The sequence below is a fragment of the Vulpes vulpes genome, chromosome 12 (assembly GCF_048418805.1).
Source record: "Vulpes vulpes isolate BD-2025 chromosome 12, VulVul3, whole genome shotgun sequence".
Lineage (NCBI taxonomy): Eukaryota > Metazoa > Chordata > Mammalia > Carnivora > Canidae > Vulpes > Vulpes vulpes.
In genome coordinates this window covers 124436043-124460324 of record NC_132791.1, presented here as the reverse complement: position 1 = coordinate 124460324, position 24282 = coordinate 124436043, and the positions used below count along the sequence as shown (strand labels likewise).

Genomic DNA, 24282 nt, shown 5'->3' with positions numbered 1-24282 from the left:
CGCGAGTGGGGCGGCTGCGCAGGCACCCCCGCGGCAGCCTCGGCCCCCACCCGGCCCGGCCCGGCCCCGGCTTGCGCGCCTCCCCTCCGCTCCGCAGTGCAACAGTTTGCAGCTGCCTCTCGAGAAGGGCGGGCGAGGGGCTGTGCTGCGCGCTGCGGGTCTACCCGGCTCGGGCCCCCGGAAAGAGCCTCGGGCTGGGGCTGGGAAGGCTGGAGGGAAGGTCCGTTCCCCAAACTTTGCGAACGAGAACCCTCGCCCTTCCGTTTCCCGTCCCCCTGGAAAGAAGCAGGATACTGCCGAGTGCGGGGCACAGGGAGACGGAGAGAAGGGGGCGTTTGCGGGGACGTGCTTTAGCTGAAAAAAAGGTGTTTCAGCTGCTTTTTTTTTTTTTTTTTCCTTCCTGGTGTGTGTGGGGGGAGGTACCAGGGAAGGAGGCAGAAGAAAGGATGGAGCGCGATCCAGCGCGGCAGAGGCGGAGTAGGATGTGGTTGCTGTGGTGCCCCCCTGGGAATGGGACTTAAGGGCTCTGAAGCCGGCCAGGGAAGAAGAGTCTGGAGGGGGAGGGAGGAGCGGGCAGGGCTGCGTACCCGGAGCCCGCTCGCCCGGCGGTCGGGGTGGGTGCTGGGGAGGTAGGCTCCAGGACGAGACATCCACGGGAGGGCGAAGGGAGCAGGAGAGCGGGGCTCGGCGGCAGGGGCCGCGTTCCCGGGCGGCGGTGTGTCTGTTGCAATTAGAAAGTTGTGGGGGCGCCGGGAGGCTGCCTCATCTGCTGAGTAATCTGGCTGTCGGCGGGGCGGGCGCAGACCCCTTGCCGGCGAGGGGCGAGGGCGCGCGGCCGGGGGCGGGCGGGGGTCGGCGGCTGCGGAGCAGGCGGGCAGCGCCCGGCGGACGCGGGGTGCCCGGGGGGCCGCTTTGCGGCGGGGGCCGCGCCTTCGGCCCTCCGCGCCCCCCAGGGCAGCGGCCGGGATCCTAACTAAGCCTGTTCTCTCTGCAGCCTGGTGCCTTGGGAAAGGAAGAGGGCGCGCGGACACGCGTTCCAGGCGGGGTCGGCGAGGATCTCCCGGGCGCCGCTCGCTTCCCCGCCGGCTTGCTTGCCCGCGGTTGCTCCCTCGGCCCTTCGCCCGCGCGCGCATCCCCTCCCGCACCAGGGAGTAGTTCTGGGTGGCGTGGGCTCCGTCCTCTTCTTGGCTGGTGGGAACCGTGTGCCTGAGAGAGGAAGTCTGGTGGGCCCGGCCCCTCCCAGCCCAGCGCCGATGAGTGCCCGGGCGCCCAAGGAGCTGAGGCTGGCGCTGCCGCCGTGTCTCCTCAACCGGACCTTTGCTTCCCCCAACGCCAGCGGCAGCGGCAACGCCAGTGCCCGAGGCCCGGGTACAGGCGCCAGCGGAGGCGGCACCTGCATCACGCAGGTGGGACAGCAGCTCTTCCAGTCCTTCTCCTCCACGCTGGTGCTGATCGTCCTGGTCACCCTCATCTTCTGCCTCATCGTGCTGTCCCTCTCCACCTTCCACATCCACAAGCGCAGGATGAAGAAGCGGAAGATGCAGAGGGCTCAGGAGGAGTACGAGCGGGATCATTGCAGCAGCAATCGCGGCGGCAGGGGGCTGCCCCCGGCGGGCGGCCAGGCCCCAGCCCAAGCCAAAGAAACCCGGCTGGAGAGGCAGCCCCGGGACTTTGCCTTCTGCACCCCCTCCGATGCCTCCTCTTCGTCTCTGTCCCCTGGCCTCCCGTGCCAGGGTCCCTGTGCTCCTCCGGCTCCACCACCCGCCCCCAGTCCGCAAGGAGCACAAGCAGCCTCCTCCTGTTTGGACACAGCTGGCGAGGGCCTTTTGCAAACGGTGGTACTGTCCTGATCATTTAGCCCCCTCTTCTCTCCCCTTCCTCATCTCCAGCATCTTTGCCGTCCTTGCTTTCTCCCCCTCCATCTTTCCTCTTCCACTTTTCTCTGGCCTCCCTCTCTTTTTCCTTCTTTCCGTCTCTGCCCTCCCCTTACTCTGTTTCTCCTCCGCCGAGGCACTGTGCGGTATTTGTAAATATTGGGCGAGGAAAGTCTCGGAAGAAGAAATAACGCTGATAATACTTTATTATTAATATTTATAGTAATTATTATAATACTAATAACACAATCCAAGCGCATGACAAATCACATAATTTCTCATTGTCAATGAAGGATGCGTCTTCCCTCTCCACCCTGCACCCCCCCCCCCACACACACACACACAATAAGGAGGAGAAACCGCACAAGCTACCAAATATAAAAGAGGCATTGATTCCTGGAGCAAAGGGAGTGGAAGGGGCCCGGTGTGTTGTACATAGCTGTCAAGTTAAGGTTCAGTTACCTTCCCTTCCTTCCATCTCCCCCCACCCCCACCCAAGCTTTCACTTTTCCTTCAGCTTCCCTCCTTCCCCATTCCCACCTTCCGCCGGGCTCAGGCAATAGTACATTTTAAAGAAAATGTCTACATTAAGCACCAGAACTACAAGAGACCACAGAGACAGTCCCAGACAAACGTGTATGACATGTACTGGTCTCTGGTCAGCCCTCTTTCTCACCCCTTAGTTAACCATTCCTTTTTCCAGGACCAGGCTTTTAAAAATTTACTTTTAGAAATGTCCCTCGCTGGCCGAAAATCTTTAAATGGGTTGAAAGAAAAGAAAGAAAGCAACAGAAAGCAAAAGAAAGAAAGAAAGAAAGAAAGAAAGAAAGAAAGAAAGAAAGAAAGAAAGAAGAAAGAAAGAAAAACAACATCTGCTGCTTTAGCTCTCTGCCCCGCCCCCAGCTGTTCACCTTTGACTTGTGGCATTTTCGGGATTCATAAAGGATCCAGAAGCTGTCCAGACAGGTGTGGTGCTGAAATTGCTTCACAGGACTGGTTACTTTGGTTGTGTAGGCAGAGGAGGGGCTGTTTTGGGAAGTGACAATTTTAGCTTTTTGTTGGTTTCTTTCTTCTTTTTCTACGATCGGGTTTGCGTGTACTATTGGTTTTATTATTAAACATTGCATAAGTTAACCTTTTTTTGTACAAAAAAAAAAAAGTACTAGGTGATGTGCAGTACTGAAAGTGCAGTATCTAACCAACCAGAATGTTTCTGTTTAATTTTTAGAGCAAGTGCACCTTTGTTATATATTTATTATATTGGTACCAAATACAGAAACAAACTATAGTTCTGTACTACATCCTCCAAACTGTATAGTCTTGTTCTTAATTTCCAGCTGTTGATATAATGGTTACCACTGAATGAGCAATTCAGTGGGCAGGCCTGGCTTCTGCTGTTTCCAGAAGTGTTCTTTTGTACCTTATTCTGTAGTAGACTGTTATAAAAAGATAACACATATGTTTTCTTTTTTTCTTTTGCGAGTAACAGAGACAACCACAACAGAAAACAAACAAATAATGGATGTGCAGGAATGCCATCTATTAAAACATGGTTAATATTTAAACAGTGCCTGTAGTCCTCCCTGCATGCAGTTACCACCTGGAGGCAGTGGTGTGTGTGCTTGCTTGTACTGTATGTGTTTGGGGGTGAGACTGGTGGGGATATTGGGCAATTTGGATGACAGGACATACAAATTTCATGAGGAGTTAAACCCAGTAACTACATGTAGGATAAAAAAAAAATATGAAGCTTGTTAGTAAAAAATTTGTGCCTGCATCTGAGATGCAGTGAAGGAAAGGCTCTTTTCTCTTTCTCAGTCTGGCTTACCTACCTTCACTGGATACACAAAAAAAAAAAAAATGGTTGAGAGAAAAACAAAGTGAGAGAAAAGATCAATATTTTTATTCTCTCTCCTGATGCCAGAGAAGGCCATTTATGTTTGAAATGGGGTCCACCTATGGTTATTTACCACTTTGTTTCCCTTGGACTGATGATAGAAGGAGCCAGAAGCATATTGCAATCTTAAATATATGCAGTGGCATCCTTTCTTGGGAACCAATTTTTTGACAGCTATTTAAATATTTGGATAATATATGAATGAAAATGAATCAATCAAAAAATTCTTATCAACCTGCACGGTGTAAGGCAACAATGCCCCTATGTGCATCCCTCTTCCAAATAACTATTAATTCTAGGTTCTCTGTCTTGGTTCCAGGCTTCTGTGCTCTTATCTAGAGAAAATATTACCTCTGAGGTTTTAGGTCATCTGTTAAATTGCCCAAGCTCAACCTGCATCTTTTATACAAATAATTTAATAAGCTTAACTTTAACCGTCCATTAGATATTCACTCACGTCCTTTCCTGAAGCACAGAGGATCATCATTTAAGCATGCCATGTTGTAATATTAGGAAGACCAGGTATAATCTTTGGGTTCAATATATTAAACAATGAACCAGATTCTCTCCAGTGCCTTAGTCACTTCCTAGTAATAGGTAAAAGAGTGCATTAACTCCCTCAGGCCACTAGGGAATCCTTTAGTGCATCAGAGCTCCACACTGTACATCAGAATGACTAAGGCACTGTGAGAAAGAAAGTCCATTAATTTTTGTGGCTCACCCTCATCCAGCTGTAGCTCTTTAATACCTTATTACAGAATGACTTTTGGACTTGAAATTTGAACAGAATCAGGGACTCAGAAGGGAGCTTCCTCATTTCCAATAAGCTCCACTAAGTGCATGAATATTACTTTCTCCCTCTTGTTTGGTGCACCTCTTACAGTGAATAATTTCCCATTTTATTGAAGCAATAAGATGTTCTGTTGTGAGCAGTGCTGGATGATGATTCCATTTCCTTGGTGCTGAAGCTACTCTTACGTTCTTGCCTTATGAATCACAGTGCATTCAAGGCATGCAATAATAATCCCCTTCCAAGGAGCAGCCTGTACACTCTAGGGGGTAATTATGAAATTGTCCTATATAATTTTTCCCCAAAGGAATAGAGGAAACAGGAGAAATGAAAGCATTATGTATATTGTTTAAAAAACATCTTGATACCTCTAAACATGGGCACACATCCATAATATGCTCTTATTGTGCACCTTTAAATATGTATGCCTTTCTCCATTAACTGACTGTGGTTTAATATTTTTAACAGTGCTCTTTGTAAAGATGATGTGGGTTGTGAGTCAAATTTCATGCTGAGTTTCATATACTCAGAATTCTAAGCTTCTGGTGGTGTCACTTGAGATTTTTTATGAGTTAGCGAATTACATGAAATTCTAGTAATACCAGTCCCCACACCAAATCATTGCAATAAGCACATACCCAAGCAATTTGCACAGACCCTGTTTAGAGCATTGCATCTTATTGAGCTCAATTGACAGTCTCAGGAGTTTGGGATGCTACCAACAGGGCATTTTGGATTTCATTTATATGAAACAAAAGGCAATCTGGAAATAGCTAAATTTATTTTGAGGATTTTATTCACTGATGTCCCGTCAAATGAATTGCTTCAAATCCCTATAGCTACAGCTCAACTTCTGCACTTGCTACTCAGTATTAATAAGGTGGCATGCTTGATTCTTATTGTTTTTAAAAATGAGAAAATTGGAGAAAGAATACCATTATGTCAACTGTATGGGACTCTGAATCTTAAAGATGTAGATGAATATAACCTTCTTTAGAATTTATATACACCCATAGATATGTATTTATATATGCATACATTTTGTACAAATTTACAATGGACTTTTTGTATTCTCTTTTCTGTCGTTACAAGAATGAGATGGAAACCAAATTGTTGTTCCATCCTCTTATCCAGAGAGGATACTGAGAAGTCAGGTATATGCATGTACGTATTTCTCTGGGGTTAAATCTGAATGACTTTCTCTTTATTTAATGAAAGGGGAGAGTCTTGTTTGGCTCGGGGAGTTGGTAATTAGATAAGCTTCCTTTCCTAGTTAGTAACTCAAATGTAGCAATGATAATGAACTTGTGACCATGCCTATGTGGTCTAAATATCTAGATGGAAAGCAAAAATATCTAGAGGAGCTTTAGAGCTATCTAGACCACAAGCCTGGATTGTGGCTTGATTTTTTTTTTTTTATTTTCAGCCTATATGTTGTGTGGAGATACAATTTATATCTGCATAGCTAAAGGTAAAGTGAAAATATGACCATTATCTGTTTAGTTTGGTATGTAGTTTTTGGAAAATATGGATAAATTAGCTTTTTAAAAAACACTTTGGCATCTGACTTTTCCACCATTTCTATCTATATCAATTGAATTAGATAATGGTTAAAATTCCATTTTTTTCCATTAAATGCTTTTCTGTGGGTGACAGTTGTGGGAGTTAAAGGTTAAATTAGAACCAGAAACTTTAATCTAGTCTGGTCAGGCTCCTCAGGTCCATTCCCCTGTGAATCTGGACTTTAAATCTGAATTTGAAAAACCACTCCTCTGGGCCATACTTCTTTTGGAATTAATGATTGTGGCTCACAGATGTTTTAGTTCATATTAGAATGAACTGACCTATCTATAGAGGGGTATTTAATCATGAATTGAACATCAATCTGATCCTGATTTGGTTTCTGATTTACTTGATAACATTTGAGAAACAGCTTTGATGACTTGACATCAATACTTATTAATGTCACCAACCTAGTAATACAATTGGTGCCATGTAGGAATGCTTAGCTAAGAATAAGAATTTAATTAACTTTAATTGAGGACAATGTCTTATCAAGGTAGTTCTACCTGTTTGAAGCAGGGATACTTGTGATCTCATTGGGTTGTTTTCATAGGGAGATTAACAACAACAATAATGACAAAAGCAACAGAAAAACTGATTTTTGAACTCAAATATATCCAACAGACAGAATAAAACAGATATTAGAATTCATGGAAAATTTGTTTTGCTTTTCTATCAATAAAAGAGTTTTCTTGTTTAATTGGCTTTTTGGACACTATTTCCTTATTAGTTTATATAATATAATAAGATTATAAAACTACTGCCCTCAGAGGTTCAAAGAAATTAGTTTTTATTTTTAATTATTTCTCATCTGAACTTCTTCAAAACCAACTACATCCAAAAATGGAAGTTTATAAATTTTAGTATTACCCAATAAACAGTCCTGTCCAATTTTTAGGCAGATGCTCAGGCTCTGTGGTCATATACTTAGTCATTCAGATTTCCTCTTTTTCTGCCTTCGCTAATATAATCAGGTATATGGGGAAAGGATATGATTGACATGATTTTGTAGTGGTTAGGGAAATGGGAAGCCTCACATTCATGTAAATTCTTTGGGTCCTGCTGAACTCTGCTGCAAAGTAGTTGATTAGAAGTGCTCTCCAGTCTGAGATGCTATTGTTTCTGGCTTTTGTGCTGACATTCACCACTGCAGTCTTAATGCCCACCCCCCCCTCAGTCCCTTCCCCCCAGTCTCAAATCATCTCCCACAGGAGTATGTGTATCCTGCCATCCTTAGGTTCAGCAGGACTCTCACACTGTTTTTCTGCAGATATAGGAACTTCTGGATATCCTTCATGCCATTAACCTACTACTGAGAAGCATGGCAACACCTGCCACTGCCAACTCAGTTCAGCTGGTCCTGCTCCATGTCAGATGGTATTATGAATTAGGCCTTACAGTTCCACTCTGGTACTTTCCAGAGGGGTGGGGTTGCCATTAAGCCCAAATCCTTGTGCTTCTCCAAAAATTTTTACATGTTTATGAAGCACCATCTCCTCTTTTTGTCTATGGAAGAGAGAAGCATAAAAGCGTTCACAGCTGTCTGTCTCACTCTTCTGTCTCATTCTTTTCTCAGAATTACCCCAGACTACAAGAAGCAGATTTTCCTCTTAATACCCCCTTTTATCTACCTGAGACACCTTCTACTGTAGGTGACACCCACTTCTGCAATGGGCTTTGTCTCTTTCCTGACTTCAGCCTAATGACTAGCCTTTAATGGCAATTAGGGTGCAGGAGACAGAGAGAAGCTTATTGATAAGGGATCCTAAATTGGGAGATATTTGAAACATACAATGCTACCATAAGGGATCCTAAATTGGGAGATATTTGAAACATACAATGCTACCATAGTAAACCTTTGTATTCCTGAAAGGACATTAACTCATGATTAAGGCCCTACTCTCCCCTTTCCTAGAAGGTGAGAGCTTGATTATTAACTTACGCTTATTTCTTTGTGACCTTCTACCCAATCCCTCCACGTTTGGCTAGAAAAATCTCCATATGGATTGAATCTTTTACTTTGTATCACTATTCATTCGTTCTCCAAGAGGGCACAGCCTCTTCCCAATACTGGTCCATTATGTCACTCTATCTCCAACCTTAGTAGCTGCAAATTGCATGTTAGAAATGTTTTCCTTGAGCCAGGAAAAACTTCTAGTGGATGTTGAATTCTGGAGTACAGATGAATAGCTTTCTTTACCAAAAAGTGGCAGGAAGTATGGATTGGTGCCACAATGTAATCTCTAACTATGGTCTACTTCAGTCCCAGGAGGTAAATATTTTTCCACCTCAGTTTTTTGGTTCAAGAGAGGGGATGGGTATTTATTCAGCTAGGTCTCACAAGAGGAGGTCTGACAATGGACCTACTCATGGGCCTTTCTGGGTTGACTTCATTAATTAAATACTAGGTGGGTATTGTCTTTCTTTTTAGTTGTTGAAGTCCAATCTCTCTTTCCAATATTGCCTCTCTAAATATGACTCAGTCTGAATTGATGCTATTAGTATTGGGCATTACTCTCTGAAAAGTTGGTTCTACTTCTCAAAAAACTTTACAGACCAAGAAGGGACTCTAGTGATAGGTTTTCTTATCCCCTCTTTTCTACTTTATGCTGGCCATTCTCTACCTGCATCTACAAATTTTCTCTCTCCCTAGGTCATGGCTCTGACTTAGGATTTTTAATTTTAGCCTAAACATTTATAGTGACTCTTCGGTAAAAAAAAAAAATTGCTCTATATAGATTCTTAAACAACCTGAGAAATACCCTGAAATGCACTGAGATGTCAAAAATATTCACCTTTCATATATAGGTATAAGCAACACAAACGTGACTACTCTGTCTTCCTATGATTCATCTTCTTTCTCACAGGGACCAACTTGCCGGGTAGCCCTTTTAATTAAATTTTCAGACTCTCAAATTTTCTCTTCTCTGCTCTTTTCCACGGTAATGTCTGGGAATGATTTGTGTTATATGATGGTAGCTGAAGGGGAAGTTTCCTCAGACCCATGCAATCTTAAACAAATCTTTTTTGGTCTGTGCTGCGGAGTGGCCAGTCTTGTCTGCTTCCTGGGTTGTACCCACCACTGGAACCTAAGATTCCGAACTTTTTTATATAGTCTCCTCAAATCTGAGTCTACCGTGGTTCTTTTATGTCAAATGCAAGATTTTGCTATTTTTGCTGTGTTTAGGCATCTCTGGGCCCCTTCAACTGAGACAAATGAGCATCTCTGAGTCCTTTAGTGCATCCCATTTGGACCATGGAAAATAAGACTTCTACTTGCCTAGGGTCACCACCACTGTCACAGTGGCACTGCCTTTCTGTAGGGGAGAAGAAAGTACTGTAGCTCTCTCTAGTAATGGTTTCCCCTAGTATGGCCAGGGAGATTTTCCAAAGCCCCTCCTGGTCTCAAAGTCCTCAGACTCTCTGATCCTATCAGAATACTTACCATTGGATGGTAAGCTGTTTGTCCTTGAATGAAGGACAGTCAAGGACTTTGGGGACCAAAAGCTTTGGAATCTGCCCTCCTCAATCAACGTTTTACTCCCTTCTTCCCCTCAAATTACCCAGAACTATAAGGGATAGACTTTTTCTATATGGCCCCTTATATGGTCTTCTGGTAGAGGCAAACAAAATTTAGGTATTTTGCTTTCTACTGTAATATCCTGTGCCCTGAGTCAATCCTCACAGGTAAGTTTTAAATGGAAGTTAGAGTATAGAAGAAGGATTGACCTACTAATAAATGGACCTACATTAAGAGGTGCTTAAGACATACTTTATTAGTTATGCTTGTTTACACATAGACAATTATTAGTTGAATGGCAAGCATTGGTGATGTCAGAAAGATACCATCTCCGCCTTCTACTTAGCAGTGTGTGAAGTCCCTAAATTAAGAGTTTGGTCCCAGGGGTTTATGTTGTAGACCCCAGTCCAGTCTCTGTGAGAGAGATAATAGGTGTCTGTCACCAGTGCCTTAATGTGAACCAATGGGCTTTCTAGAGATCCTGCCATACATAGAAAGGAGAGGAAGAGGGGTAGGTTCCTAAGCATCAAAGGTGCTTGCATTATCAGGGAAGAACAAAGAAAGGAGAGGCTAGGAGACACACTTCTCTATCTTTGCCCTTGTGGGCCACAACCCCCTTCCTTCTGCCACAGTGTGTCCTATGGGGAAATGTACAAAGGATCATGAGCATGCCCAACATGTAAGAATGTGGCTGTGATGTGATAGGTTTATTGCGGGTTCTACCCAGGTTAGTCCTGTTCTTAGATTCATACACAGGTAGCTTCATTTTTTTTTTTCTCCAGTTACACTGCCCTGTTTCTTACAGTTGTCTATCAGCCCTAATCCTCACTATGTAACCACATGCCTATAACTAGTCCTGGCTTGGCCATGGACTACTGTCATTGACTTTTTTTTTTTTTAAATCTGGTTAATGAGATGATCTCTTTGAACCTTTTCCCTCTAATATTTGAGAGCTTGTTCAGTCAACAAATATTCATTGACAGCCAACTCTATGCCAAGTGTCACTTTTGGTGCCAAAAATACAGGAATTCATGATATAGGTAAATGTCTTGCCCTCACGGGGACTTCATTTTTTGGAGAGAAATAAATAAAACACATGAGTAAATTAAACTATGGAGTATGTTATAGGGAGAAGAGAGCTATAGAGGTAATAATGCAGTAAAGAGGGATAAGGAATGTGCCAGGAGAGAGTGTTGGATTTTAAATAGGGTGGTCTGAGAAAGCCTCACTAAAAAAGTGTTACTTGAGCAAAGACTTAAAGAAGCCATGCAAATGTATGAGTTAACTGATTAAAGACTGTTTGGCTGTAAGGATTTGTAAAACCCATTTCACCCAAGCCACTAATTTTGTAAGTAAGCAAACAGGGATCTTGGTAGACAGAAAGCAGGAAACTGACGCTTACTGAGCAGTATGTTAACTGACACTCCTCAAGTAGGGGGCAGGGGTAAAATCCGACACTAACGTCAAGGAGTTTATAGTGATGAAACAATAAATTTCAATTCAATTCAACTGTGGTAGTAAATACATGTAAAAATTACTTTGGGATCACAAAGTAAGTAGCAATGGTCTGTATGATAGGGTTAGGAAAGGTTTCCCAGAGGAGGTAATACTTTAGGTCAGTTTTAAAGGATGAGTAGGAGTTCATCAAAAAAAAGGAAAAGCATTTTAAGCAGAATGAAAAGCATGTCTGAATGCACAGAAGTAATAATGTGGTGTGTATTTTGAGGACATAATTGTTCACACAGGGAATGGCATAAAAGAGTACAAAAAGTAGAAGTAAGGCAGATAATTAAGGGCCCTTCAAGAGTAGCTTTTGAGAAGATGGTCTTCTGTTGTCAGTGAGGAGTCAGTGGGAAGTTTTGAAATTAGAGCAGAGTTGTACATCTGGATTTTTAAAATGCTACCCTGGAAGCATCAACATACAAAACAGATATGATGGTGGTCACAGAATGGGATATAGAGACACCAGATGGAATGTAACTTCAAAAATCCTGCAACAAAAGAAGGTTTGAATTAATAGGGGTGGGGATGAAGAATCCTGGTATATTTGGGAATATATCAGGTTATGGAATTGATGGAGTTGGTGATTAATAGATGCTTGATGTGAGGGAGATGAAGCAAAGAGAGAAGGAAAAAGGAGGGAATAGATGGATACTTTCTGTTTTGTTGATTAGGGCAACCTGGGCCTGTGTGCTTCTTGTGTTATGAGTTGGGACAAAGTTAATCATTAGTAATGAAGGTTCAAATGGAGCGCTGGGCTTTGCTGGCACAGCCTGGGTGGGTTTGTTCCCGGGCCATGCTCAGAATGTGGTGAAGCCTAGTTCTATGGAGCAGCCTGCAATTTGGCATATGAGCTTCAAGAAATAGCACTGTCATTATCATGTAATTCCTGGATGACTACTCATCGTCTGTCAGGTTGGAGGAGTTCTCCTCTCCGTATGTCTGGAAGTGTTTGTGTTCTGACATTAGCTTCTAGGGCATTTGTTGCAATTCTGAGACATGCCTGCAGAGAATTGTGAAGTTATACAGCATCTATGATAAACTCTGCTTGGCTCTCTTAGAAGAGAGAAATAATCAGATATGACACCATTGGCAGTAATAAGAATCTATATGCTGCTGAAAAGGAATCCTAGGGTGTTGGTGAATTTGTTGAAATACCAATACAACCAGTATTATGGAGAAAGGCATGGTTCTCTCAGTTGGTAGTCATGAGACCTTGGACAAGTGCCTTACCTTTCCATGCTTTAGTTTGTGAAGGCTTGTTCTGTGGGTTAAATGAGAAAATAAATGCAAAGGTCTACCAAGAGTGGGAAGTGAGTGCCTGGTAGTTCCTATTTTTGCTTCTTTTATGAGATTAGGCGGCAAAGGAAGAGCATAGTTTTCTGGTAGATCATTATTAGCAAACTCATGTTCTCTGCTCTAACAAGACATTCTAGTCTCTAGCAAAGTGCCTGGCATATAGTAGTTATTCAGTATAAATGTTGTTGAATAAACAAGCGAATGAATCAATTGAAATTCTATGGATTCATGCCTGGTGAAGTACTGTGATACTACTGTAGGAATCTAGTCTGAATCATACCAGCAACAGAAAAGCAAAAATTAACAGAATATTTGTGACAGTCACTAATTTCACCTGACTCATGGATGGCAATCAACATGGCATCATTGAGATCTTTGGCATTTTCAAAGATATGTATCTTGAAAGAAATGTTTGGCAGATATAATGCTTCTCCATCACACACTATCCCTACTCATGCTTGTGTGACTAGCCCAGCAAACTTGTTTTTATGACCTGAGCCTTAATACTTCTCATGGCTGGTAGAAGAACAGTGAGTCAACCATAGGAACTGGAGCCAAATGAACATTTGTTGAAGGAAAAGATTCAGGAAAGCAGTCGCCTGGGATTTCTCGGTGTCCATCAGTTCTTCTGCACTGAAGGAGATGCTAAAGAAGAAGGTAGGACCCAATCCTCTCAAAGAGATTAATGACACAATTTGGGGGGCAAGACTTCTAGAATGAAATAACACAAGCAAAACCAAATTCATGTTGCAATTATATAAATAATAAGCCAAGTTGAATGAACACAGGCTGACCATTTATTATATAATCTTCTTTCACTCTCTTGTTCAAAACAGGAGCCATAGGATTCCACTTACATGTAGACAGAGAAATCTGGATCTGACAGCAAGATTTGGAGTTGAGGCAAAGAGAGGCTTAGGCTCTGTTCCTTTGAACTAGAAAACGCGTCACTATCCCTCAGTGGTAATGCAAACTACAGGCCTTTGGCAGATTTGCTGCAATTTATCATTCCTCTTTTTAATCCTTTCGCCTGCCCCAACATGCTTTTAGGCTCCCTGAACTGCCTAGTGTCCCGATCTGTGCCCTACTTCCACTTAAAGATCTATCCTCCTCTTTTTGGGTTGCTGGACCCAATGCCAACCTATGGAGGGGGATGTCTCCCCTACCAGTGACAAGCAATTCTTTGGCACCAGCTGGGTGTCCTACAATTCAACTAAATTCTAACAAGGTCTACCTGGAGATAGCATCAAATCTCATGGGTAAAGGGCTCCATCCCACAAGACTGTCACTAGCCCCACTTCAGATGCCAGTGGCAAGACCAGGTTGTTACCTGTGCTTCTGACTTAACCAGTTACAAATCAGCAGCTTGCAAGACCTCTTCTCAGGTTTAATTAATTTGCTAGAGCAGCTCACAGACCTCAGAGAGACATTTTACTTATGAGGTCATAGCTTATTATGAAAGGATGTAACTTAGGAAGAGCAAGATTGAAGAAATGCACAGGGCAAGGTATGGAGAAAGGATGTGGATTTCCATGCTCTATGATTGCACCACTCTCCCCAAATCTTCACATGTTCACCAACCTACAAGTTCTCTGAACTTTATCCTTTTGGGTTTTTATGAAGGCTTTATTATGATTTATTGATTAAATCATTGGCTACTGATTATTGATTCTACCTCCAGCCCTTTTTTCCTGTCCCCTGCTCTAGCCTCCCACATTGGACTGACAGTTCCAATCCTCTAAACCACATGGTTGGCTCTACTGAAAACTAGTCCCCACCCTTCTGTGCTTTGTTCCACCCCAGGTGGAACATTAATATAGCAAAAAAGACACCTTAATTACTCTCAACACTTTGAAAATGTTAAGGGTTTTTGAGAGTTGTGAGCCAAGGCCAATAATTAAGACCAAATATATATGAGAAATATATATATGGTCATCTGAATGACCAATTATATATTTTTCTTATAAATCACAATATTGTACTTCTCAAAGTATAATACTTTCTGTTTAGTATTGTGTATTACTATCTGTTTAGGACCATTGTCTCTCTCTGAAAATTCAATATGAATGCGTGTTCCTCTTGTAACATTATCCGACTCTTCCTTCTCAGAACTGTACTCTGCTATATTGAGCATGTGTATTTGGTATCAATAATGACAATGAATAATTTAAAATAATATTGTCATTTTCACAGAAGCCTACAGTGCCTTAGATAGAAGGGCATATTTTAAGGCTGGACTTTGGGTGCCAGAGTGTTGGTCTTAAGACCCTTGAGATCTGATCAGGGAGGTAACCACTTAATCAATTCAGCACTCAGCAGGTAACACCCAAATTAAGACCTATAGAAGCCTCTGGCCTTTAAAAAAAAAAAAAAAAAGTGGCTTCCCAGTCTATCTTCCTCATGTAATTTAATGCAAAAATAATGCAAAACTGTAAAATAAATAAGGAAGCCATTAGTAAAGTTCTGGTTTTTTTCTTATGGCAATGATAATACTTTGTTAAGGTATTAATTTTTATTTTTTCATGCTCATACTGCCTGATGGAAACTCTAGCCAGCACCAAGCAGACCTAATGGAGGAAGTTGGCAATTTAGTGCCACCTCTCCAAAGGCTTACATTTTTTATCATGACTGAGGGGCTATCTGTGGAAAATGTATCAACAAACCATCTAAAGCTTCTGGGCTTGCTCTTCAAGGAAGGGACATCTTTGGATTCACATAAGTGTGGTTCCCCCTATGCAGGGAGGGAATACTGGGGCCATGGGGTCTTGTCAGGCCTGGTTGACACTGATTTCTATACTCTGTCAGGTTTGAGGGTCACCTTGGCTAGGTGGAAGCAAGAGTGTGCTCACTCCTGCAAACTCTGATCTTCACCTTTGTGGATGCCAGAACTACTTCAGGAGCTTGTCCAGGGCCATCAGTCATCACTGACTTAGGTTCCCTTGGGTCACTCCGTCTGTGGGCCTACAGTAGAATCTTCCCAGGCTTTGTTCCCTTTCCTTGAATGCAGAAGAAAGCAAGTCAGGGACAAAATATCCAGGAAGACCCTGTCTTAACCTACCAGAGCATCATTTACCTTTATTCTCATTCCTTGTAAAAATGTATCAACTTCATTTAAAGGAAGGGACACTTTAGCATCACTTAGAAACTATCCTATGAGATATAGGATGGGTGTTTTGTTCGTGCCTGTTTTGTGTTTAACCAAGATATCTCAGTTAACCTTCAGGATAAACTTTTTTGGGGGGTTTTACTCCCGTTTTATAGATGAAACACTGAGGCTTAGAGATATTAAGTAATTCCCACAAGATCACCCCACTTGTAAGTGATCGAGTCTGGATTTATATTAAGGTTTGCCTAATTCCAAAGCCCCTCATCTTTCTTTTCTATGCTGCTAAAAGAAAATACCATTCCTGTGGCTTTTCTTATCAATTTCAAATAATTAAATTATTTCTGTGACACCTCAATAATAAAGGGACATGACAAAACAAAAATATATGTCCAAGAGCACTCCTCAAGATGTGGTACCAGAAACCATGTACATCAGAATTGGAGTGTGTGGAGAGGGAGAAGATTACCAACCTATTGAATTTACAGGTGATCTGGGCTTGGCCCAATACTCACTGAATCTGAATCTCTGGAAATATTTCTTAGGAAAATGCACGTTTAGCAAAGTCCTCATGTGATGGTTAATACAAACTAAAATCACCATCCTAAAGGGGTGCCTAATGAAGAAGAATGAGGACTTTGAGGGAAATCTGTACATTTTATCTAGATCAGAAAGGGAAACAACTTATTTTTCAGGTTTCTATGGAGATCATATGCTCATTTTTTATTTTACTGGTGGAACAGAGGTGCTATTTCTCTGTGTACTAACACACAGCACTGGAACTGAATGGAATTACCCAGCTTTTTGAGCCTGATTCCTTTTTGTTGGCATGAAAAAGACAAAAGAACCTCATGGCCCTCAGACCCTGATATTAAGAGTCAATAGATCTGGCAAGGTCTCTCCTTCACAAAGACAAGTAAATAGAATTATGCAGATTGAGTTGGCAAAGTCATTGCCTCTGAAACAAGCCCAAAAGCCACAGACACCCACCAAATTGCATAAAACAGAGCTGTGGCCAAGAGGAAGTACACGGCAGCTCTGAATGCAGTAAAATAAAATGCTGCCAATATGGCTGTTGGTATATTAGCATCACTGGTGGAAATCATCAGTTACTCCTTTAGGACTGAAGAAGGTCATATGCTATATCAGAAATATTAATAAAATCATTATCTTTCTAGAAGCCAGATAGAGAGGGAAACTTTCAAATTAGGCTTAGGTGGAGGGAAGACTGAGGAAAGATGCTTCAATTTAAAAAAAAAAACCAAAACAGTGGGGCTCTTAGCTATCCAGTGTTTGAAGAGACTGGTATCAAGTATTTGGTAGAGATTTGAGCTTACTTTTGTTTTTTTAAAATAATGTAAATGGGTTTTTTGGAAATGTTTCATTATGATCTATTCAGTAATAACGAGCTGCCTGACTGATGCTAAGAATTTTACTTTTGTCATCTCAATCATTCTTCAAAAAACCCTGCGAAGTGGGCATTGTCCTCACCCAAAAACTGCTGGGGGAGAAAGCAGGGCTTGGGAAAGGTGAATGGCTTGCCTGTGACTACATGGTGAGTCGCGGAGACCATCTGGCCCCACAGCTCTGGTTCTGGCTGATTCACCCAATTCCTGCATAGTCTCTGCCTCCCCATCCCAGTTCTTTGCTAACAGCAGGCGATGCCTCATCCAAAATGAGGATTCATCTTGTGTGTGTGGCTGCTCCGTGAATTTAGCAAGTTCTTGCCACTGTTTTTGAAAATGGCCCATAGCAAGGGGTTTAAACTCCCTCCCAGCTTATGCACTGTACCTGTCCCTGCTTTCTGAGGAGCTGGACAGGTGCCAATGACCCATTTTTAAAGTGTGATCGGCTATGGCAAACAGCATGGAGTGTACAGGCAGACTGCCTGGGTTTTGAGCCCTGCCCCATGACTTACTAGCTGTGTACAGGTGATGTCCAGGTTATCAAGCTATCTCCTCCTCATTCCTGTGATTTGCAAAACTAATGTGAGGATGATAGCATGGGAGGGTTGTAGGAAGAACTGAGTTAATATATTAGATGAATTCATGTGTTTAGAAAGGTGACTAGCACACAGTGAATGCTCAGTAGATACTGTTGCTGTGCTTGTTGTTGTCATGAAAGTTTAGTAATGAGAAACTTTGGGACCATCAATATGGTAATATGCAACATTACCCCCAAAATTCACAACAGATGAGCAACAGTAACTTTCAGAGGAAACCAAGGGAGGCTAAGAGTGTGGATGCTGCACCAGACCACTTGTCTTCATATCTTGGTCTGACACTCACGAGCTGTGTCACTTGGCATGGCTGGCTCAACACTTTCTTGCCTCAGTTCTCCTATTGAGAAATAGCAGTATAAGAATATTTCCTTCCAAGGAATATCATAAAGATTAACAACCAAGTTAACATTTCTAATGTGTTTAGAAAATGCCTGAGACATAGCAAGAACTGCCTATGTGTTGGTTAATGAACAACAAAAGATCAACTTTTTTTAAAGATTTTATTTATTTATTCATGAGAGGCAGGCACTCAACCACTGAGCCACCCAGGCATCCCCAAACGATCAACTTAAGAGGACACCCTTGGGCAGCCCAGGTGGCTCAGCAGTTTAGCCCTGCCTTCAGTCCAGGGCGCGATCCTGGAGACCCGGGGTTGGAGTCCCACCTCAGGCTCCCTGCATGGAGCCTGCTTCTCCCTCTGCCTATGTCTCTGCCTCTCTCTCTCTCTCTCTCATATATCTCTCTCTCATATAAATAAATAAAATCTTAAAAAAAAAAAGATGACACCCTTGAGGTCCTTCCTTGAAATTGTGGGTTTTCTAACCATGTATTCTATGAGTGCAGCTGCTGCCACTCTGCCAGTTGTTGAAGTCAGACTTGTTAGCAAATTCTGGGAATGTGTTAACCTCAGTTTATGAACACCGAGTCTCAGTCACTCTTAGACTGAAGGCCTTGGTGGCTTATGTGATCACATACAAAAATAAAAAGAGTGAGAACGGAAAACAAAGGCTTACAGTTTGGGAGCAGTTCTCTGAGCATCAAACAAGCTTTTGCAGGCACCATAGGCCACAGATCATGCTCTGAGAAATTCAAGCCTCACGCTGTGTGGTCTTTTTCTGATGATATGAAAGTCCCCCTTCACACCATGGGAAGGGTAGGAGGACAGCAGCAGATAGAGCCACCCACTTATGGGCACCACTAGCGCCTGCCCGTGGCAACCCCAAAGAGAACATCCTTTGGCAATGCTAAACCAGTAGATCTGAGCATTGGGGTGAGCACCTCTACAGGACGCAGGAAGAAGCATCTTATGGTGCAAAGAGCATAGACTTTGGGATTGCTCACCCTACATTGAATTCCTACTCCATCATTTATCCAGTCATCGGACCTGTAACAATTTACTCAGGTCCTCTGAGCCTTATTTCTTTAACCTGATAATGGGGACAATAATGCCTACTGACACAGTAAGTTTGATTTTTTTTTAAATCCATATTGTGCATCTAACACAGTAACCAGAACATGAATCATGGTTCCCCATTGCTTAGCAACTGTCATTTATTGTGTACGTGGACAGTACCCAGGTTCTGTGTTAGGCACTTAGGATCCAGTGTGTCACTTTATCTCTGTAAGGGTCTATCAGATAAGTTCTATTAGCTCTTTTCTCTATAAATGAAGAAAGTTAGGGTTGGCAAGGTAAAATAACCTGCCCAAAGTCACACGGCTAGGATTTGTGGGACTCATGGTTCCATCCTGGTTTTGTTTGAGTCTAAGCATGTGCACTTTCCCACCTCCCTTATATCATCCTTCCCTTGCTGTCCCGTCTACTTCATTCCAGTCTGTTCAAAGGTAAACATATGGCACTGAAGACCACCCACTCTGAGAGCAAATATATGAACTACAGTGATAACGATCCCAAGGGTCTTTGTTTATCCTCAGGACTTCAGTAAAGGCCAGAGGAGCTGGGCATGAACAGAGCAGAGCCACGCAGCACACCTGACTGATCCTGTTGGATGCAGTTTATCTTCAGAAGGAAGATGTACTTGAGGGGCTGACTTTCAGCTCTTCTAATCTTGTAGTTCGGAAATAACCTGCTCTGGAAGAGACAAACTGAGTTTTGCTGTTACACAACAGAGGTTTGGAGGTATCACACTGGCTTAATTAAAGGCCTCTGATTAAAACTCTAGCACATGGTCGTCAATGATGTTTCCACTCATTTTTATCCTTGAATGAGGTTCCCAAACACCTTCCAGTAGTTTGCTGGGCATATTATCACCTCCTTGACTTCTATTCCTCCTTCTTACATTAGTAAATCCCAGGAAGGCTAATGGGCCTCCAAATTTGGAAATTAATGCATCTGGACATTCATTGAAACATTGACTCATTTAAGCAGAGACTCCCCCTAACTAAAGGACTTAGGAGAGGGATAAGCAAATAAAATAGCCAAAAACAAACAAACAAAAAGCCCATAGCACAGGCAGTGGCCCCTAGTGGGCTTCAGGGTCTGGGACATTCTCCTTAGTCTGGAAACCAAAATAAAACTGGTATGCACAAGACACACACTTGCATAAATCTGATGCATCTCATATTGTGTGAGAAATTTTGAGGTTAGGAGTACGTTTTTGCAGAATGAGACTATTTTCTTCTAAAAGGATTGGGGATATTTATCTTCTCTGGAGGTAGATAGGTATTATTGCCATTTTACAGAGATGATCTTAGATATGGCACATAAACTGGTAAAAATGAGTTACCACTCACTATCTTAACAGTCTACCATAGATAGCTGTACCCATTAAATGGGTTCAATTTACCAATACAAGTTGGGTATTTCTCAGTGGCCACCAGCAATCTTCTTCAAAATTGCTTCAGGCCACTCGGATTTACTTGCTCTGCTACTTCTCTTTGCTCTTTGTTATTTTTACAGCATGCTCCATATTGGCTACATGGATGGCTCCTGTTCTTCCTTCTAATCCTTGCATCCATGACCTAGTTTTAGTCTTGTCATCTGTAACAGATGCTGTCAGTGCCTCTCTCATTTTCCTTGACACCTGTGAATGTCATGTAGATCTCTTACATGTGAATGGCTTCTCACAGTAAACACCACAACTCTCTGAGTGCTTTATCAGGCTGCGGGAGAATGCCAAGACTCCTCACATGGTAGCCAGAAGTCCCAGGGAGTTAACACCCCTGGGAGCAGACAACCACCAATGACACACGAGAACTGGTAGATAAATACCTCAGCTTCCTTGCTCCTGGGATGGAACAATTCTGAAATGTATTCTGTATAGTCTCCTAGAGATTCTTTTTGATGCATTTTTATTCTTCTCTACTGGTGCTTCCTGGAATCATCTCCCTAATAAACTAATCTTATTTATAGCCTGTCTCAGAGTCTCCTTCTCAGAGTACCCAGATTACAATACCACTCCAGTTTTAGACACAAGCCTCTTCTAGTACATGAAGTAATACTGGACTCTGGGGACCTAGAGTAAGAGATCTCAGCCTCTCAATGGTACTATAGGCCCCCAAGAAATGCCCCAGGCAAGCATGACCTTCACCCAGGTTCCTCTATACAGGAGGGGCTTGAGACATTGCAGTTAAGTAAATTGATGGAGAATTTTATGATTTATTCAAGTGAGTAGACAAAGTAGACAGTTTGTGAAGAACTTTCTCAAATTACTTGAGCATCTCAGCAATCATTTTGTATATATCTGGCTTATATGGAGAAGTCACACAATACCGTGGTTAAAAGCTTGGCTCAGGAGTCATGTAGAACTAGGTTTAGATCCTAATTCTGACTCTTGCCATCTATGTGACCTTGGAGCAGAGTAGTTGGTCTCTCTAGGTCATAGTTCCTTTAACTATAAAATGGGGAAAATAATAATAGAACCCACCTCAGAAGGTTTTCAGGAGAATTAAATGCCAGAATACTAAAGCCCTTGTCATAGAGCCTAACATGTCCTACATACCCAAATGGGTACTTGCTATCATTAATATGCCATAATATGTCCGAAGGTATAACACTGGGCATTGTGCCCTTTATTAAGAAACAGAAAAATAGATATGGATAGACACAGAAATCTGTAGATTTCATTTTACTGCTTCATAATAAATGAAGATTTGGGCTGGGATTTGGGAGAGGGGATATGATCTCCCTGGATTAACACATTGTTCCTGATTTGAGGACTTGTTGCCTAGAAGCAGAGCCCAACATGGGCATTCTTATAGAAGTGATTTATTGTAAGGAAGTACTCAGGTAAAACCTGTAAGGGAGTGAAGGAGGCAGGATAGGACAGAGAAAGCAGCTAAGCAAGGATGTATATTCAGCTGAAATTAGAGTCAGCCTAATCCCCTATCTCAGGGGGCTCTGGAGTATGAATGGCTCTATGGAGTTATTCCATATTGAGGCAAGGGGGCAGCTCTCCTGTACTCCATGTCAGTCAGTGCCTGTGTGGTACACCTCTGAAGGAAGTCATAACCTCCTAGGTATTTCTGGGAGAGATGGCTTTCATTTGCAGAGGACACTTCTTAGCAGTGAGGTGTAGCTGTGAACTGTTAACAGCCAACACTCCCAGTAGCTGGAGGATGCATACACTTGTGAAGAATATCTAAGTGGGACCTCACCAGCTTCTATTAAGATTATTTCCATAAAGTGTATATCATATTATCTACAGTAATTTCTGCTGTGGTAATTAGAAAAAACAATTCACCAATGCTTATCCTGCTTCTTGATCAATTGGTAACACAAAGTATACCAGTAATCTGCTTCCTCCCTCCCCAGCCCTGAAGCAGTATGACTTCTTACTGGACATAGTAGTCATTGGCTATTACCAAGGGACACTTGTAGAAGCATCTCTTCCTCTGCTACCTCCTAACCTTGGAGGTTCTGAATTTGCTTTCAGATCTCATCTCTGCATCTAGAAAAGTCTTGGCATGGGAAGGCAATTCCACAGTCCCATGGGTTTATGAGATACCCACCAGCCTGTTTTCCCCTTCACACCACTACTCCATTTTCTTTTTTTTTTTAATAATAAATGTATTTTTTATTGGTGTTCCATTTGCCAACATACAGAATAACACCCAGTGCTTATCCCGTCAAGTGCCCCCCTCGGTGCCCGTCACCCAGTCACCCCCACCCCCCACCCTCCTCCCCTTCCACCACCCCTAGTTCGTTTCCCAGAGTTAGGAGTCTTCCATGTTCTGTCTCCCTTTCTGATATTTCCTACCTATTTCTTCTCTCTTCCCCTCTATTCCCTTTCACTATTATTTATATTCCCCAAATGAATGAGACCATATAATGTTTGTCCTTTTCCGATTGACTCATTTCACTCAACATAATACCCTCCAGTTCCACCCACGTTGAAGCAAATGATAGGTATTTATCGTTTCTAATGGCTGAGTAATATTCCATCGTATACATAAACCACATCTTGTTTATCCATTCATCTTTCAATGGACACTGAGGCTCCTTCCACACTATTCCATTTTCTAATGGCTAACAGAGTTGCCAAACAAAGGTAGTGGGAGAATGCTAGATTAAGAATTAGGAGGCCTGAGTGTGAATCCTGATTTTACCACCTGTCAGTTGTGTGGGTCTTAGCAAGTCATTTTTCTGTTGGGAATCCTTTTCCTTTTTCATTTAAAGCATTTTCTTAATTTAATTTTTAATTTTTTTAAAGATTTTATTTATTTACTTGAGAGAAAAAGAGAGAGGGAAAGAGAGTGTAAGTGGAGGGGAGGGGCAGAGGAAAAAAGAGAAGCAGTCTCTCCACTGAGCAGGGAGCCTGATGTGGGGCTTAATCTCACGACCCTGATCTCATGACCTGAGCCTAAGGCAGATGCTTAACCAACTGAGCCACCCAGGTGCCCTATACTTGTCCTTTAAAAAAAAAAAAAAACTGGTTCAAAAGACCTGCCCTGAATCCTTAACAGAGAGTCATTGTGTGATCAGGTGAAAAAACACACACTAAAAGGCTTTATAAAACAATGTCCTAAAGCAAGTTATTAATATTACTATCACTGCAATGAATAGTATATTTACCTTTGACTGTCTCTAGCCATAGGACTTTGGTTGCTGTGTGGTATAGCCCCAAATAATCGTCTCTGAGAATCCTTGTGAAAGCCACAGTAATTGTACCACTTTCCCCTGTGTGTTGTCTCATAGCTATTTGGTGATCCATTTTCTGCTATCTCTGACATCCAAATAATTCCTATGGGGTTCCAGAGGAAGAGAATTCCTCAGGCTCTACAAGAGATTTGGTAAAGAAAGGCCAATGGAAAGATTCAGTGGGAAGACTTCTTACCGAGTGCAGTCACCTAAAGTGACTTGTCTGGTTGGTAGTTACCCAACTTTTATCCAAGATTAGCTTTCCAGAAAAACAGTTATGCTGCTACACCAAGGAAGGTGATTTCAAAATCCATTAAAATGATTACCCTAACATCAAACTATTTATTCATTTGTTGCTTAATATTGTTATTTTAATACACAAGTTAACTTTTCTTTCAGAGCCGTGCTGAGAACGCTTTAGTGCCATCACATCTGATACATGTAACACTTACGTACATCACACCTGATACCTACACAGGGAATTTTGCAATCACAGACAGGAAGAATGGATGCTGGCATTTTGAAGGCAGTGAATAGTACCACGTGTATGTCGGGGGAGACTGCCAAAGATTTTTCTCAAGATCCGGTACTTTGAGACTATTTGTGAAATTATTGAATGTTCTCTGTTCACTTTGTT

The 24282-nt window shown here is 42.4% G+C and overlaps 1 protein-coding gene across 4 annotated transcripts in view; it reads left to right on the top strand.

Moving 5' to 3' along the window:
* The window catches only part of C12H11orf87 (chromosome 12 C11orf87 homolog), an 87704-nt gene extending 84265 nt beyond the window's left edge, over positions 1 to 3439 (top strand). Inside the window, exons 1-2 of one of the 4 annotated variants that reach the window (XM_072729889.1) lie at positions 100 to 220; positions 995 to 2738. In XM_072729889.1, coding sequence (XP_072585990.1) covers positions 1254 to 1850 — 597 coding nt within the window. In that variant the 5' untranslated portion in view covers positions 100 to 220; positions 995 to 1253 and the 3' untranslated portion in view covers positions 1851 to 2738. Of the gene's footprint in view, positions 1 to 99; positions 366 to 994 lie in introns of those variants that run through there. The other 3 variants (XM_026006798.2, XM_026006797.2, XM_072729890.1) reach the window with 3 other exon arrangements.
* The last annotated feature ends 20843 nt before the right edge of the window (positions 3440 to 24282 follow it).